The sequence below is a fragment of the Mus caroli genome, unplaced genomic scaffold, assembly GCF_978045245.1.
Source record: "Mus caroli unplaced genomic scaffold, Mus_caroli_1 scaffold_7, whole genome shotgun sequence".
Lineage (NCBI taxonomy): Eukaryota > Metazoa > Chordata > Mammalia > Rodentia > Muridae > Mus > Mus caroli.
Window position 1 is genome coordinate 134863458 of NW_028227262.1, and position 16551 is coordinate 134880008.

The following is a 16551-nucleotide window of genomic DNA, read 5'->3' on the forward strand; positions in this document are numbered from 1 at the left end:
TGTAGCTGAGATCTTTATCGACACAACTCCCATCTCAGGGACACTTGGCCCTTTCACCTAAAATGAACAATTCCACATGTGTTTCTGTAGCACTTCATTCTAATTTCCTAAGCACTATTTGGCTATTTTGCTATTTTAAAGATTTCAAACCATATTCTGACTCAGCTTTCTTTACTTCACTTTCTTATGTTTTCTTAGCAATAGAAGCCACTCTATTTGAAGTGGAACCCAAAACATTCCAGCTGGTAATCTATCTTCATAGAATGAACTCCTTCTGATCCACTCCAAAGCCACCTGTGACACAGACAAGGCAATAGTGTCTGATTTGTGAGCTTCTTGAATTTCTTCCCTTAAATCTGACTTTCTATACTCCAGTCTGGGACCTAAGCAGGACAAGCAATGATTAGATACTTTCTGGCATTTAACATTAAAATGAATGTCAGCCAGGTTATAAAGTATAATTTGTTGCAGTGATAATTATTCTATAAATATTAGTTACATTAAAATAATATTTTCTGGTAAACAACTTGAATAAAATAAAACTGCTGTAAAAATCTATTCAAGGTAGTAAGAACCTAATTTAATGTTTGTATGACTGCTTTGGTATTACGTTATATTTTATGATAGATTACTGAAGACTTCCATGGACATGGCGTCAGAGGGTATAGCATACGAAGTTTACAAATTAAAATCTAATGATCTGTTTCCTGAAATTTCACAGAAAATAGCAGCAAAGTATATTGCTTCCCTTATACATTTTAATAAATCCACATTAAGTTCTATTTTAAAGATTGTATTATACTTTAAATTAGCAGAAAGTGAATAAATACAGCATATAAGGTCTCAGATGAGAAGCATGTCAGCTGCAAAGGCTAGCTCAGGACCTTTCCGTGGGTTCCAAGACAATGTTAATGCAGTACTATGTCGTTGATGCCTATTGTAAACATGTATTAGTTCAAAGACTGAACAACTTTCCTTCTATACCATTTTACATATCGTTGAAATATAGGTAGTAATTTTACTCTATTGGCGTGTATGCAAAATTCCAAAACAACAATACTATCCATGGTTCACTTGCTCTGGCAGGACACTGTGTGCTATGTATTCCTTTACTCGTTTAGTTCAGCACATTAGTTTGGATACTTACTGTTGATTGAGCTTATTGTGCCTGTTTTCTTACATACTTCTTTGAGCTTTTGTCTGCTCTGATCTCTTGTTCTTCACTTAGTCCACTCTACTTGCCCCGCCCACTTCCACTACAAATTATACAATGGTTGATTTCTTAGAAGCCCGTGGCATTTTAAAAATGCGTTCTTCAGTTTGCTCTGTTGTGAGTCAAAAACCAATTAGACACTGGAGAAAAATATAAAATCATATTTTATACTAAATTTTGACTGACTTAGTCAAAATGCTTCAAGTGGTTTGTACATTTAAACCTGGCTTAAATCAAAGAAGAGGGGGTGAAGGGGAGGAGGTCTTTGAATAGGAACTGGCAGTTTTCACTTAAGCACAGGTTCTTTTGTGAAGAAATCTGACACAGAAGATTGAAGAGAAAAAAGTAGTTCACAGAAGGTGTGGGTGAGGGGATGGTAAAAAAAATGTGTAACACAAAATGTGGACATTTGAGAAGTATGCCTCATTGCTTTGCATCGATGATTTGCATATTAAGAAGTCAGGAGCCTTCACATTAATGAATCCCTAACTAGTTTCTGACACAATAGACTGATATGTCCCTGGAGGAGTCATTATGGTCTATCATGTGAATGATCCGCATATTAATGATTCTCTAACAGGCTCATCAACAGGTAGCCTAAATAGGTTCCCATTGAGTTCTTTTTCATTTGCTTTTTAAATGTATCTTCTCTTCCCTTCCTTTTGTAATACTATTGTGAAGAATTGACAAAAAGGCCCATTAAGATAATTTTAATGTGTGACTTAAGTTCACAAAAGCATTAAATTTAGAAATGGTGCCTTAAGACCTACCAGGAGTGCCTAAAAAAGTTCCTAAATGCAGTTAAAAACAAAACTTGTTTGATAAGGGAGCTCTATTTGGATTTTAATATGAACCATCTAGTCTAATTTACTTGGTTCCTGACTCTCTTGATGTATTAATTTCTGATGTGCAAGTAGTGCAAGTAGAAGGACTAGTTTGAAAGTATGATTATAAAATGAAGTGTCTGGAATATGGAATTAGGTTCCAAAAGACTCCATAACATACAGGCTGTGAAACATTTATTTAAACTAAAACAATAATTAGTGGGAGAAATAATTTAAATATCTATAAGAAATGCTAGACATAGCTGATTTAATACTAGGCTGAATAGATCATGATCTGAAGGCATTATTTTATAACTTTAATATTCAATATTTAAATGTACCACGTTCTCTGTATCCATTTCTCTGTTGAGAGACATTTGGATTTTTTTTCCAGCTACTGGCTATTATAAATAAGGCTTGGCTGAATATAGTGGAACATGTGTCCTTATTACATGTTGGAGCATCTTCTGGGTATATACCCAGGAATGGTATTAGTGGTCCTCAGGTACTATATCCACTTTCCTGAGGAACCGCCAGACTGATTTCCAGAGTGGTTGTACAAGCTTGCAATCCCACCAAAAATGGAGGAGTGCTCCTCTTTTTCCACATCCTTGCCAGCATCTGCTGGCACCTGAGTTTTTGATCTTAGCCATTCTGACTGGTGTGAGGTGGATTCTCAGTGTTACTGTGATTTGATTTGCATTTCCCAGCTGTCTAGGATGTTGAACATTACTTTAGGTGCTTCTCAGCCATTCAATAGTCTGCAGCTGAGAATTCTGGCCTATATACAATCACCACACCCAGATACTTTTGTGGATGCCAACAAATGCTTGTTGACAGAAGCCTGTTATAGCTGTCTCCTGAGAGGCTTCACCAGTGCCTGACAAATACAGAGGTGGATGCTCGCAGCCTTCCATTGGACTAAGCACAGGGTCCCCAGTGAAGGAGTTAGAGAAAGGACCCAAAAGGAGCTGAAGGGGTTTGCAGCCCCATAGGAGGAACAACAATATGAACTAACCAGCATCGGCAAAGCTCTCAGGGACCAAGCCACAAACCAAAAGGTACACATTCTGCATATGGAGCAGACAATGGTTTAGTCAGTCATCAATGGGAGGAGAAGCTCTTGGTCCTGTGATGGTTTTATGCCCCAGTATAGGGAACTGCCAGGGCCAAGAAGCAGAAGTGGGTGGGTTTGTGAGCAGGGGGAGGGAGACAGGATAGGTAGTTTTCACAGATCAAACCAGGAAAGGGGATAACATTCGAAACGTAAATAAAGAAAATATCTAATTTAAAAAAAAAACACTAAAAAATTCAATATTTAAATAAAAGTTAAACTGCCAGATTCCTAGTATCTTAAAATTTTTAAATAGCTTGGAACACTTTATCTAGTTAACTCTAACTATCATATTAAAGATATTAGTTTATTCTTTAAAACAAACATGGGGGTCTATGATGTGTCGTAAAAATAGTGATGAATTGGGGCTGGAGAGATGGATCAGAAGTTAAGAGCACCAGCTACTTCTCCAATGTCATCATTACAGCCAAGGACAATCCACAATTTCAGGATCTGAAACCCTCTTCTAGCTTTGCCTCCAAAGGCACAGTAAAAGAAGAGAGGGGAAAGAGAGATCGGTGGGGAAAGGAAGACAAGAAAGGAGACAGAGAGGAGCGAGAAGAGAGGAGCAAGGAGAGAGAGGAAACAGAGAGAGGAGAGAAGAAAACAAGTGTGCAGTAGAGGGGACAGGTCAATAACCAGTATTTTTCTCAAGTGGACTTGCACCTTATTTTTAGAGAGAGGGTCTCTTATACATGCAAGCAAAATGCACATACATATTATAAATAAGTAACTAAAAACAATGAAGAATTGCTCTATTGATACTTCCATTACACCATGAACTAATTTGTTTGGCTTACTGTAGACAAGAGAGGAATATTAATACATCTTTGAAATTCTTTGTCAGAATCCAAGATTGGGAGAAAAAATGGTAAATTTTAGCATTTTGTTCCTTATTATATAGATGAAAATAAACAACCATAAAAGAACAGACATCAGCATGTTGAGGCCTGAGGGGACCCCGGTTTCTCAGGGTTGTTGCACCAGGTCATTACTCTAACAACATCCCTGTACCCTCAGTATTCTTGGTTGCCAATTTGACTACATCTGGAATTAACTAAAACTAAAGTGGCTAGGCACACCTGTAGGAGAGATTTTTTTTTCTTTAATCATTTGAAGTGAGAAGACCCACTTTCAGTCCAGATCTTTGAATGTGAAAAGATCTGCCTTTCATGCTGATCTTTGGAGGGGAGAGGGTCCTCCTTTAATATGAGCCACACCATCTGGTGGCAGCCTGTCTAAAACAAATGGAAGACAGACACTCTCTCTTTGCTTGCTAGACCTCACCTTTGCAGGCAATTCCATTCCTTAATTAGTATTAAAACCCACTTCTTCAGGATTCTAGCATATACTGAAGACCAGCTAAGACACCCAATCTAGTGGACTGAACAAATACTGGATCTTGGATGTTTCATTGGTAGATAGCCATTAAACTTAGTGGATCACAGTCTCTAAGCAATTCTGTGTGTGTGTGTGTGTGTGTGTGTGTGTGTGTGTGTGTGTGTGTTTGTGTGTGTGTGTATTGTAAATATATATATGTAAATATATATATATTCAATATATAGCATTATAAAAATAGAGGACAGAGTCAACATCAAGTGTCTTTTTTGAGTAACTCTCTGTCTGGCTAGTTTTGTGTCAACTTGATACAAGTAGAGTTATCACAGAGAAAGGAGCTTCAGTTGAGGAAATACCTCCATGTGATTCAACTATAAAGCATTTTCTCAATAAGTGACCAAGGGGGAAAGGCCCCTTGTGGGTGGGACCATCTCTGGGCTGGTAGTCTTGGGTTCTATAAGAGTGCAGGCTGAGCAAGCCAGGGGAAGCCAGTAAAGAACATCCCTCCATGGCCTCTGCATCAGCTCCTGCTTTCTGACCTGCTTGACTTCCAGTCCTGACTTCCTTTAGTGATGAACAGCAATGTGGAAATGTAAGCTGAATAAACCCTTTCCTCCCCAACTTGCTTCTTGGTCATGGTGTTTGTGCAGGAATAGAAACCCTGACTAAGACACTCCCCATCTTACTTTTTGAGACAGGATCTCTCATTAGCCTGGATCTCACCAATTGGTTAGATAGACTAGCTAGCTAGTCCTGGAATCCTCATGTCTCTGCTTTATCAGAATTGGAATGTCGGGTGCCACTACACTGGATTTTATATATCAGTGTTAGACACCTGAACTCACATGCCATAGTCAGTACTTTACCCACTGAGCAAATTCTCAGTACCTAAACCACTGTGTTCAGAAAACCAAATAACTTAATGATAATTGTGAACACTACAGATTTTATTATGAAAACAGCATATTTACAAATGTTTTTTAATATGTGTCCTGACATTGCTAACTCAGTTTTAACTTTGCTAAGATCATTTTTTATAGAACAAAAGTTGAGAAAATTTTGAAGAAATTGTTAGTTGGAATGTATTAATTTGGGGAAAACATACATATTAATATTCTAAAGTTTTTTGAAAGATGCAGAAAGGTAGCTCTTAGGAATCAGATTGTGGGAGATTTTGAAAAATGAGCAATCAAACTTTGGAGAAAGCAAGGGTTACAGCTGGACAGTCACTAGTTTCCTGACATCTACCTGCTTCATGGGTATAATTATGCCCTTTAAGAACTTAGTTAAAGTAAGGACCTTAGGGCAGTAAGTTTTAGAATTTTTTTTTTCCCCCAGACAAGTTGCTGATATACATTCTTTAGTTGTTCAGGACCCATCACCTAAAGACATTTACATTTCTCTCCATAAAATATAATTGGCAGGTGGTAGCAGAGAAGTCCCTTAAGCCAGGTTTATCTATAGTCTTCTTCTACTTAAAATTCATGAATTCTGCTTGTAATTACATCACATTCCCAAGAAACCTACAATGTTTTTTTAGTCCACATCTCAACTTCCAAGATTCTACTTAATGATGTACTAGACCCTCCTCAGTCAGTGCCTTGAGAAGTGCACATCACTTCCGTCAGTATGTGTGATGCTTGAGTCAATGACAGAATAATAAAATGTAAGATGCCCTTTATGCTGTGGAGAGGAGCTACACAAAACAGCACCCACCACACTGACATGACCAAATACATTCAGACTTGCAATTTCTCTTGCTAGAAAATAATGAAGAATCTTTGAAAAAAACAAACAACAAAAATCTACCAAGATTTTCTCCATGAAAGTATGACTTTCAGTTGCTTCTTTCTCTGTTATTGAAACTATTCTTCACAAAAATACAAAGCATCATTGATTTTAAATTGAAGTATCAAGATGAAATGCAATGTTCTAATATGTAAATTGAAACAAAATGTATTTTAGAATATAGTTTCAGGGTCTCAATGGAATTAAAAGTCAAGAGAGATGGTTCAGCAGGTAGAGACTGGGTAGCAGCCTGCCACCCAGTCTGACAACCTGAGTTCAATGATCTACAATTAACTCATTTAGATTGCCTCTGATGTCTTTACAGGTGCAATACACACACGCGTGCGCGAGTGTGCACACCCTCCCTCCCCCACACACAGGCACACATGGAACTTGCTCATGTACACAATTGAAATTTTTTGAAGAGATGAAAAACTGGAAGAAATTCCATGACATTTTAGCTGACTAGGTGTTATTACAACAGTGATTCTATTTTCTCTAAAACAGAAAATAAGACAGGAAAGGTCTCCGAGAGCTTGTGCTTACTCTCTTCCATGCTTGAGCAGTTCACTTAAGTCACTCAACCAGCTTGTGCTTTAGCATCCTTGGTTTTGGTTGTATTTTAAAGTTTTATGAATTTTGTTTCTGTGTTATGTTCTATCCAATACACTTGTTTAACTGATGATAAATATTAGCAAAGTTTTGATACTTGCAAAGTTTTATTTGAACATGTATGAAATAATAGGAAATAAGTGATTCCACAAAGCATAGTAGAGAATAAAAAAGAAAACCTGTAGTTTTGCTTGAATTGGTTACACTACTATTTCAAGTTAACAACTACTCCTATAATTTTATTTTAAAATTTTCGCATATAATATATTTTGGTCATATTATGTTCCTTCCTTAAACTCCTCCCAGAACTTCTCTAATTTCTCTACCTACCCAACTTCATGCTCTCTGTCTCTCTGTCCCTGTCTCTCTCTGTGTGTCTGTCTCTGTCTTAAAACCAACAAGAAAAGAAAAAAATCAAAACAAGCAACAGAAATCAAAAAGAGAAATAATAGGAAGAGCACATCATGTTGGGTGTTAATCTGAAGACTTAGTAGATAGAAAAAAAAATCCAAACAACCACCACCAGCAGCACCAGCAGCAGTACCAGCACCACCACCAACAACACAGAACCAGATTTAGCATTCTAATGTTCTCCTCTAAAGATTGTGACAGTTAGCCTGCACTAGCAATCCAAGCATTTTGGAGGTTGAGGCAAGAGGATTAATAATTTTACAGTTATGTCCCTGGGCTATAAGAGGACATCACGTTTTAACGAAACAAAATGGAAAATAAAATCTTGTAGAAGATGTTCAGAGGGGACATAATGAGACCACAGCTTGAAACACAGACCATTATGTAAAGTATCTTAAGTACTGCTTTATAGCATAAAATGGGAGGTGATGAGCAAACATTTGAAAGCTGATCTTTTATAGACAGTTGTGTGCACTTTGAAGGAGTGGGTGGGTTGGGGAGCAGTGCAGGGGGAGGGGATAGGGAACTTTGGGGATAGCATTTGAGATGTAAATGAAGAAAATACCTAATAAAAGAGGAGCATCAAATTTAACACCCATGACTTTTTAGGAAATGGTTCTTTGTTATAATCAACATTTTAAATACTGCTAGAGAAGTTATGTTTTGCCCCTGACATCCTCATTCTGCCACTCAACCTGATGGGTTGATGATGTCCATCATACCAAATTATGGCTTTATTGAACAAATCTTTGAGAAGTTTCTCCAGTAAGTTACAGGGCATATATAAGATTTTAGCACCATGGTATTATAGGAGTTTAGGAAAAAATATATTATTAACTATCCTAAAAGCGCTACATTTCAACAGTGATGGTAGGACAACAGCCCCCAAATGTCTACAATTATTAATTTGGTAACATTCTCACATGAGGTAAATTGTGTAGGAAGGTGGGAATGGGCACCCATGCAGGCCACTTTTGAGAGGATGTGTTTAACTAAAGATTGCTTGTTTAGATTGTCTGCTGAACTTTTTTGGAATGTGAGCTTATGATAAAAGACTATTTTTAAAGTTGAGGAGTGTATGAGCCACAGTCTGCAAGTTTTTGTCCTAAAAGTAGTTTGTGAATTAATGAAAACATGTGGTAAATATTAGAAACAGAAAAGTTATTGTTAAATGGAGATGGGAATCAGCTGCTATTCTATAATATGTAATCTGTACAGTGCATATGGCACATCAATATTAGTAACAGTATCGATGATAGCAAGTATTATAAGGTCCATGTGTTAGAAAGTAAGGGACTAAGTGATGTTGTGGAGGAAAACAAAGTATTGAGGTGCTACGTATCTGGCTTGAAGTTACAGTGTTAGTAATAGCTAAGTACAAGTTTAGTAACAGGAAAAAATATATTTGAATGGAAAAATTATTGTTCTTTCCAAGACTATTGATCTTCTCAGAAGAATACTGGCTTAGGGACCAGGACAGTAGGATATCGAACTTAACCACTAGTTATCTTTTAGTAATTTTGCCAATGTTGTAGAACTGATTCTCCCTCTGTCTCTTTGTCTCTGTCTCTGTCTCTCTATCTCTCTATTTCTCTACCTTTCTGTCTCTCTAAAATGATAGGATTATGTTTTCTTAGTATGCTGTCCCTTATAGATCTAAACACTATTTAAATTAAATTTTTCCCCAATTTTTTATTAGGTATTTACTTCATTTACATTTCGGTTAAATGAACTCATCATGTTTCTCTCATTTAATGTCCTTGCCAGATATTCATTAGTTAAAACAACAACAGCAACAGCAACAACAAAACCCCAACCTGTCAAAAACACACAGTAACCCTTTCCACCGTCTGCCTTAAACTAACTCCAGTTTCATCCTTGATTTTTCCTCTTGATAATTCAAACCTTCTGAGAGTCTATTGCTCTCAGATGCACCCTGTTTCGTGTTTATATTTTATACTTGTTACTTGTAATTTTTTGTTTATACTAAAATCAGAAACTTCTTACTTCTCAATTAGTGAATTCAGAACAAATCTGTGAAACGTCCCCAACTTTTCTTATTTTAATGTTCTTTCATCTCTAAGGCAGTAGCTTTCATATCTCATTATTTATTATAGTATTTATAGTTCACTGTAATTATTATGATTTCCTGATTTATCTATTTCTGTCATTATTTTATTGTTTGCTTGGAGTAAGTATCTAGATATTACTAATGTTTTATTTCCCAATATTTGTTATAGTTAATAGTACATATTCAAACTATCTCTAGAAGAATGATTGGTCTCTCCAGATTAAATGATATGGGTGACTATACTATGTACCTCTAAGTATATAGAAACGAACTATTTCTCCAAAGAACCTAGATTAGCCTTAACCAACTCTAATAATTTGATCCCAGAATTCTAAACTTGGGATGTTATAACACTCTGAGCCTTAGAATATACACAGATGATCATTTGCTGCTTTTCCTTGATGGAATTTTGTGTAAAGAAGAGATGACATCATTAAAATGCTGGCAAGAGATAGAAAGAAAGGGGGAAGCTAGAAAGAAAGAGGGTTGTGCATTTATTCAACAGCATTTCTTTGCTATTAGACTGCATCAGGCAGTGTGTCAATCACCAGGAATACAAAAGAAAAAAAAAGGAAAAAAGTTCTCAGGACACAAAGGGGATCTGAGAGATAGTAAAAGATAGCTTTACTTATGTCATGGTCAGATGTACTGATGGAGGTGGGTCCTGCTGTCACTAACCAATAGTCCTTTTTTATTTTTCCTATTTATTTATTTATTTATTTATTTATTTATTTATTTATTCACTTTACATCCTGATCATCCTGATCATGGCCTGCCCATTGCCCACCCTGCCCCCCTCACACATTCCCCTCACCATCCACTTCGCCTTCTCCTCTGAGAGAGTGGAGACCCACATGGAGTATCCTTCCATCCTGGCACATCAAGTTTCTGCTGGGCTAGCCACATCCTCTCTCATTGAGGCTAGACAAGGCAGCCCCCAAGAGAACAGGATCTATAGGCAGGCAACAGCTTTAGTGACTGGCTCCCTCTGCACCACCCCAACCTCCCTGGTTGGCACACCGGAATGAAGACTGAGCTGCAAGTCAGCTACATATTTGCAGAGATCTAAGTCCAGCCCTTGAATTCCCTTTGGTTGCTGGTTCAGTTTCTCAGACTCTCAAGGGTCCAGGTTAGTTGATTCTGTTGGTTTTCCTGTGCAATTCCTATCCTTTCAGGGAACCTCAATTTGGGGGTCAGTCCTTTCCCCATCTCTTCCATAAGATTCCCTGAGCTCCATCCAATGTTTGGCTATATGTCTCTGCATCTGTTTTACTCAGCAGCTGTGTGGAGCCTCTCAGAGGACAGTTACACTAGGCTCCTGTCTACAAGCACAGCAGAGGATCATTCATAGTGTAAGGGATTGGTGCTTACCCATGGGTTCATCTCTTTTTTCTAATTGTATACCTGTTTAATTAAACTCTATTGTAAATCTGTTTAGTTAAACACTTTAAATATAATTGGTCAAATAAGTGTTACTTCAAAGTTAAAAGTGATGTTTTGTTTACACATAGCCTATAATATATTGCAAAGAGCAAACTACATTGTCTCATAAGTTATCTAAAACTAGGATTGAAAGGTTTATATACTGTAAATGATGAAATAACTCTATGCAAAAAACCAAAACAACAACAACAACAAAAAACAGACTTTTGATGATCAGATATACTGATTTCTTCCTCTCAAATTGCCTTACCAATGGTAACTATAATCCTGAAAAAAAATCAAGATTTCTTTCAGGTACTGGTTCTTAATTGTGTTGTTTTTATGTAAAAAAGCATCTTATCCTCAAATTTAATTTTTTTAATTTACAATTTCTTTTTAAATTTTTATTTTGTTTTATTATATGTACATGAATATTTTGTCTGCATGCATGTCTATATTGTGGAAGCATGCCTGGTGCCTTCATATGTTAGAAGATGGTGTCAGATCTTCTGGGACAGGAGTTCTTGGTTGTTATAAGCCACAGTGTGGGTGCTAGGAATTACACCTGGGTCTTCTGAAAGAATTACAAGTGCTCTTAAGCACTGAGACACTTTTTAGGTTACCTTTTCTAATGCCTTTCAATGAACAAAGAGGTCAAATTTTAGTAGGAGGCCTAGAAAGATGAATTAATGAATAGGAGCATTTCCTGCTCTTACAGTCCTGGGGGAGGGGTACCACGTGGTAGCACACCATCACGTTTAACTCCAGTTCCTGTGGATCCAAGCTTCTCTTCTGTTTTTCATTGGTATGGTGTACAAGCAGTTCACAGACAATCATGCTCTAAAGCATGACAGTAAAAAGCAATGTCTTTTAAATATTTAAATTTTTAAAAGAGACAAACTAAAGTTTTTATTTTATGATGACTTTTTTATTATTTAATAGATACTTCCTGCTTGGTATAATCATATATTTTCTAGGACTTTTCAAGATTTTGGCATGGTAATAATTTAGTCCACCTAGAGCTGAATTTTGCCTATGTTCTACTGTCATTTTCACTAAGTATAGTCATGTCCCTCTCTTTCATTTCTGAATATCCTCTTATCTTCCTGCTTTCCGACATGTTAGATTTGACCATGATGAGTCTTCTCACTGTTCTTTGAGTCCTACTTCTCAGCTGCTTTGCAGCTTTTCTGATAAATTGTCTTTAAAGTTCACTCTGCTTAAGAACTCTTAAAATAATATAGACATCATTATCCCTCTGTTCTTCTCCTTAGAAGAACATATCCAAACTCTATGAAACACAGCTTTATAATTTTGACTACAATTCATTGAATCTTAGCATCACCCTTCACACTATTTAATTACTATCTATGAACATGGTATTTGTAACTTCTTTAATATATATGTTTATATAGTTTTATCATAGAAAAATTCAGTTTTTAAAGATTTTTTTCTACATATGTTCTATATAATATTTCTGCTTCAGGGACATCAAACTTTCATCCCTACATGTATCCTTAAATATAAAGTTTTCCTTTATATTCCTGAATGTCCATGTTTTGAGGACACTCAGTCATAAGTTGTTTCATCACTAATTACTTGTCTTAGGATGAAGTTTTACAAATGAAGCTCTTGTCCTTTCAAAACAATCATTTTTAATGAAGCAATTAAAATTAATTAGAAAATTCAGTGATGGGTCTTGGTAAATGTAAAATTCTTTTAGTAGCAAATAATTTCTCTCTACAAAAAAATTTTAGTCGTGTTTTAAGAACAAATAAGAAATGGGAATAACTAAATGTTTCTTTAATAGTATATATGTGCTCTTAAAAATATTTTATCCATTCTTTGAGAATACAACGTGCTTTGATCATATCTAATGATTTTTCCAATTTCTCCCAGATCCCGTCCTACCTCTCTACCCACTCATTTTTATTTTTTTAATCCTTGAATTCAATTTTATTTTAGTTTTACTTATTCACATTATCTCCTATTCACTGACCTCCTCCTGGTCACCCTTTCCCACAATCCTTTCCCCATCCTATCTCCCCTCTGCCTCGGAGTCATTGGGGGGCCACCTGGATATCCCCTTACCCTGGCACTTCAAGTTTCTGCAAGGCTAGGCTTTTCCTTCCTCTCCCAGTGAGGCCATACAAGGCAGCCCAGCTTCTACCCATCAGTTCATTCTCTCTCTCTCTCTCTCTCTCTCTCTCTCTCTCTCTCTCTCTCTCTCTCTCCTTTATAAAACTTATACAGTCCAATGTGTAGTGTTGATTGAAAATTGACTTCTCTTGGGTATAGGGCCTTCCCTGACTGTGGTTGATTTACCAAAGAAAATATCACTAAATGAATCTACAAAAATGACTCTTCTTTTCCCAGCATCTCTTAAATGCCAGGAAATTTGCAGCTGGAGGTGGGACTCCATGCCCACCTCCTATCTTTATGCTAGTATTTTGTCTGGCTAGATATCTCACAGGTGTTGTGCATGGGATCATGATCCCTGAGACTTCATACATATGACTGTCTTGCTATGCCCATAGAACAGTTCTCTCAATATCTCTAACCACTGATATTGTATTGCTAATGCATTAGATCATGGTGTATCTCAAATCTCATCAGAGAAGCTTCTTGGGAAGGCAGGTATATGGCAATTAATACAGAAAGCTACAACTGATCAAAGTACTGAACAAGATGCTGCAGGATTTTCAGTCCTAAACAGGCTATCTATATCACATAGATTTTCCCAAGACTCAGAGTTCTTTGCTCAAGAGGAAGATAGTTTGTAAGAGCCAGAGGAGGTGGGTGCATTTCAGGCTTGCATGTTCTTCAAAGAGATACTATTGTTTGCAAAATTATTGTTTTGTAGGTGAATTTCATAAAAGCAAATCATTGCATAGTTATAGGTCTTGGAAATAAATTAATTCAACTTCCATACTTCAAACTCTATAGTTTAAGAAGTTTTATATACATAGAATGCTAGTTTTATTGTAATGACCAGAAATGTTTTCAGTAAGGTTAAAATGAAACAACAAAAAATATATATTCAAAAGTAAGTTACCTTTTTACATAATCAGGAAGGGAGAGTTTACAAATTACACATGATTTGTGAAAATAAAATTAGCCTTGCTGGAATTTTCAGTTGAAAAAAAGCCTACATTCAATTATACAAGTTTATCAGCAAATGCCACTTTCTAGATTTCTTTTCTTTTATGTTGTTGTTTTATTTTGTTTGTTTGTCTTGTTGTTGCAGAAACTCACTGGAAAAAAATCAGTATAAGAAAAATAAATTAAGGGTGGGACATGGTGGTGCATGTGTTTAATCCCTGCACTTGAGGGGGCAGAGGCAGATGGATATCTGTGAGTTCAAGGTCCATCTAGTCTATATAGAAAGTTTTAGGACAGCATGCTATATAGAGAAACCCTGGAGAGGTGGTTGTGGGTGGGAAAAAAGACTGGCAAGAAGACAGAGAGGACACAGTGGGTGAAGTGAATGGTGGGCAAGACCTGTGATCTGAGATCAATCCACAGAACCCATGAAAAGATGGAAGGATATTATCGCCTCCAAAGAGTTGTCCTCTGTCGTCACAATTGTGCTATTACACACATGAACCCATCCACACACATTAGGTGTGCCCGGTAATAATAGTAAAAGAGAAATGAATTTTAAAAGAAAACAAAGATATAAATTAGAGTAATTGTACATAAACTGAAATTTCCACTAATTATATTTTTCTATTGAGTATCAGAGACTTCTGACATTTAAAGGAGAAAAGTATCATTTCTAACAAGAATTCAAAATTTACTACAAAAGCAAAGCAATCTCAGGAATTTTGAAGAAAAAGGATATGTGCTGACACATGAGCTCTCTGAAGTCTCCATTTTAAAACTGGCCAGTGGCAACTCACACGTGAGATTTTTGAGCATAAATCTAGCTCAGGTTTTAGTGATCTGGTTTTCTTTTATTTCTCTTGACTATAGAGAGATTTTTTTCCCTTTTATAACAATGCAGTTGAAAAATAAACAGACTATAAAACATAACTATCTAAATGTTAGAAACCAATTTTATAGCAACAATGGATAATCAATTGAATAAATTCATTCCACAGCAAAAATCCTCTCAATTTGGAAGATTAAATAAAATATAATGAAAACTACATATTTGCTTATAGCTTTATTCTGGTTATGTTTTAATAAGCACATCATAATCTCATTTAGAAATATGTCAATGTATAGATTATTTTAAGTTTTCATAAAATCAAAATTTTTTACTGTGTTACCACGGAAGGCTTACTTATATACAGTAATACAAAATTATGAAAGAGTATGCAAACTATTTGTCTTATTGATAATTTTCCACCTTATAAAGATATTTTTAAAGATGTAATTTCAAAACAAATGTATGTTTTTCTAAATTTTAGCAGTAAAGAAGAACCATTGCTAGCACCAGAAGAAAATAAATTTGAGACTTTAAAGCTCACAGGTAATATTCATTTAAAATTAAACATTAATCTATTTTTTGTTAATATCTGCAATAAAAACAGTCTTATAATTAAAAACCAATCCTATTAACTTTTCAGAGTCCTACATCCCAACAATCATTTGTTCTCACGAGGACAAGGATGACTTGGGAGCCAATCATCAAAATGTAAAAGATATCAACAAGAAGCATGACGAACATAATGGAAAGGAATTAGACTTGATGGTAAGTGTTCTGGTTGCCACGGTATTAGAGAAGATGAATCTATTTATGCTTCAAGGATGCTGCAATGCCTGCCTCTCAATGGCTTCAGCTAATATAATTTGCAAATGTGCAAGCATGGCTTACTCTGTCCCAGCATCTCCATCTAGCTTGACCCACAAGGCACTTTGATTTCAGTTTGTTGCTTCTGCTCTCCACAGTGGTAAATTAATAGCATTAATTTCTTATCTCGTTATCAGTGGCTCAGAGTAATAGTTTGTAGGAATTAGAAGCAAGGGGCACCATCTTGATGAACAGTTCTAATCTTTGTGACAGGTGTGCATGTAGCATAACCTCATCTGTAACGTAAGAGGGCTGGAAGAGTGAGGTCATGTCTAACCTAAGAAGCCTGCAATGATGATGTTTAGCCCTGTTTTGCTTTACTATTTCTGTCCAGGTAGGAATTCCAAAGTTTCTTGGCATTGTAAAATAGTAAATTACCAAGGAAGAAGAAAATAGCCAGCACTACATAATTTTAAAATGAAGCAAATTCAATACTGCACATTTTATCCTAAACTTTGTTACTACAAATTTCACACTTGGTGAACATCAAATCTGTTCTGAAATTTGGAGAAGATGGCTCAGTTCGCACTTTTAGCTCACAGTGAGAGGCAGAAGCAAATGAGTCACATAATGCAATTTACTCTTCATTGTATTTGGTTGGAGCTCCTAGCATGGCGATACATGGATTCATAATCATCTAAGATTAAAATGACATTTGCCTCTTCAAGTGTCAATGCTGAAACTGAAAAGAACTAGAACTCATCTTCCCCCACCCACATTTCACTTCTGCAATAGTGATATGGCAACTGCACCACTAAAGTATGCAATTTACTGTGCTCCAACGTTAAGGCACTACAAAGTTGTCACCCATTGTGAGACTCCTCACCAGCCGAAACTTAACATCACCTTTTTTTTTTTTTTCAAACCAGAGAATATAATGAAAGGACTCTGAAAAATCACATACATCACCAATACACCTCATTACCATGAGCAGCCTCAAATATAAAAGTTTGTTTAGAA

The 16551-nt window shown here is 36.1% G+C and overlaps 1 protein-coding gene across 1 annotated transcript in view; it reads left to right on the forward strand.

Moving 5' to 3' along the window:
- The window catches only part of Ppp1r3a (protein phosphatase 1 regulatory subunit 3A), a 39712-nt gene that overhangs the window by 16907 nt on the left and 6254 nt on the right, over nucleotides 1–16551 (forward strand). The window contains exons 2-3 of the mRNA XM_021165843.3: nucleotides 15209–15270; nucleotides 15368–15492. Of these exons, the coding sequence (XP_021021502.1) occupies nucleotides 15209–15270; nucleotides 15368–15492 (187 nt within the window). The remainder of the gene's footprint in view (nucleotides 1–15208; nucleotides 15271–15367; nucleotides 15493–16551) is intronic.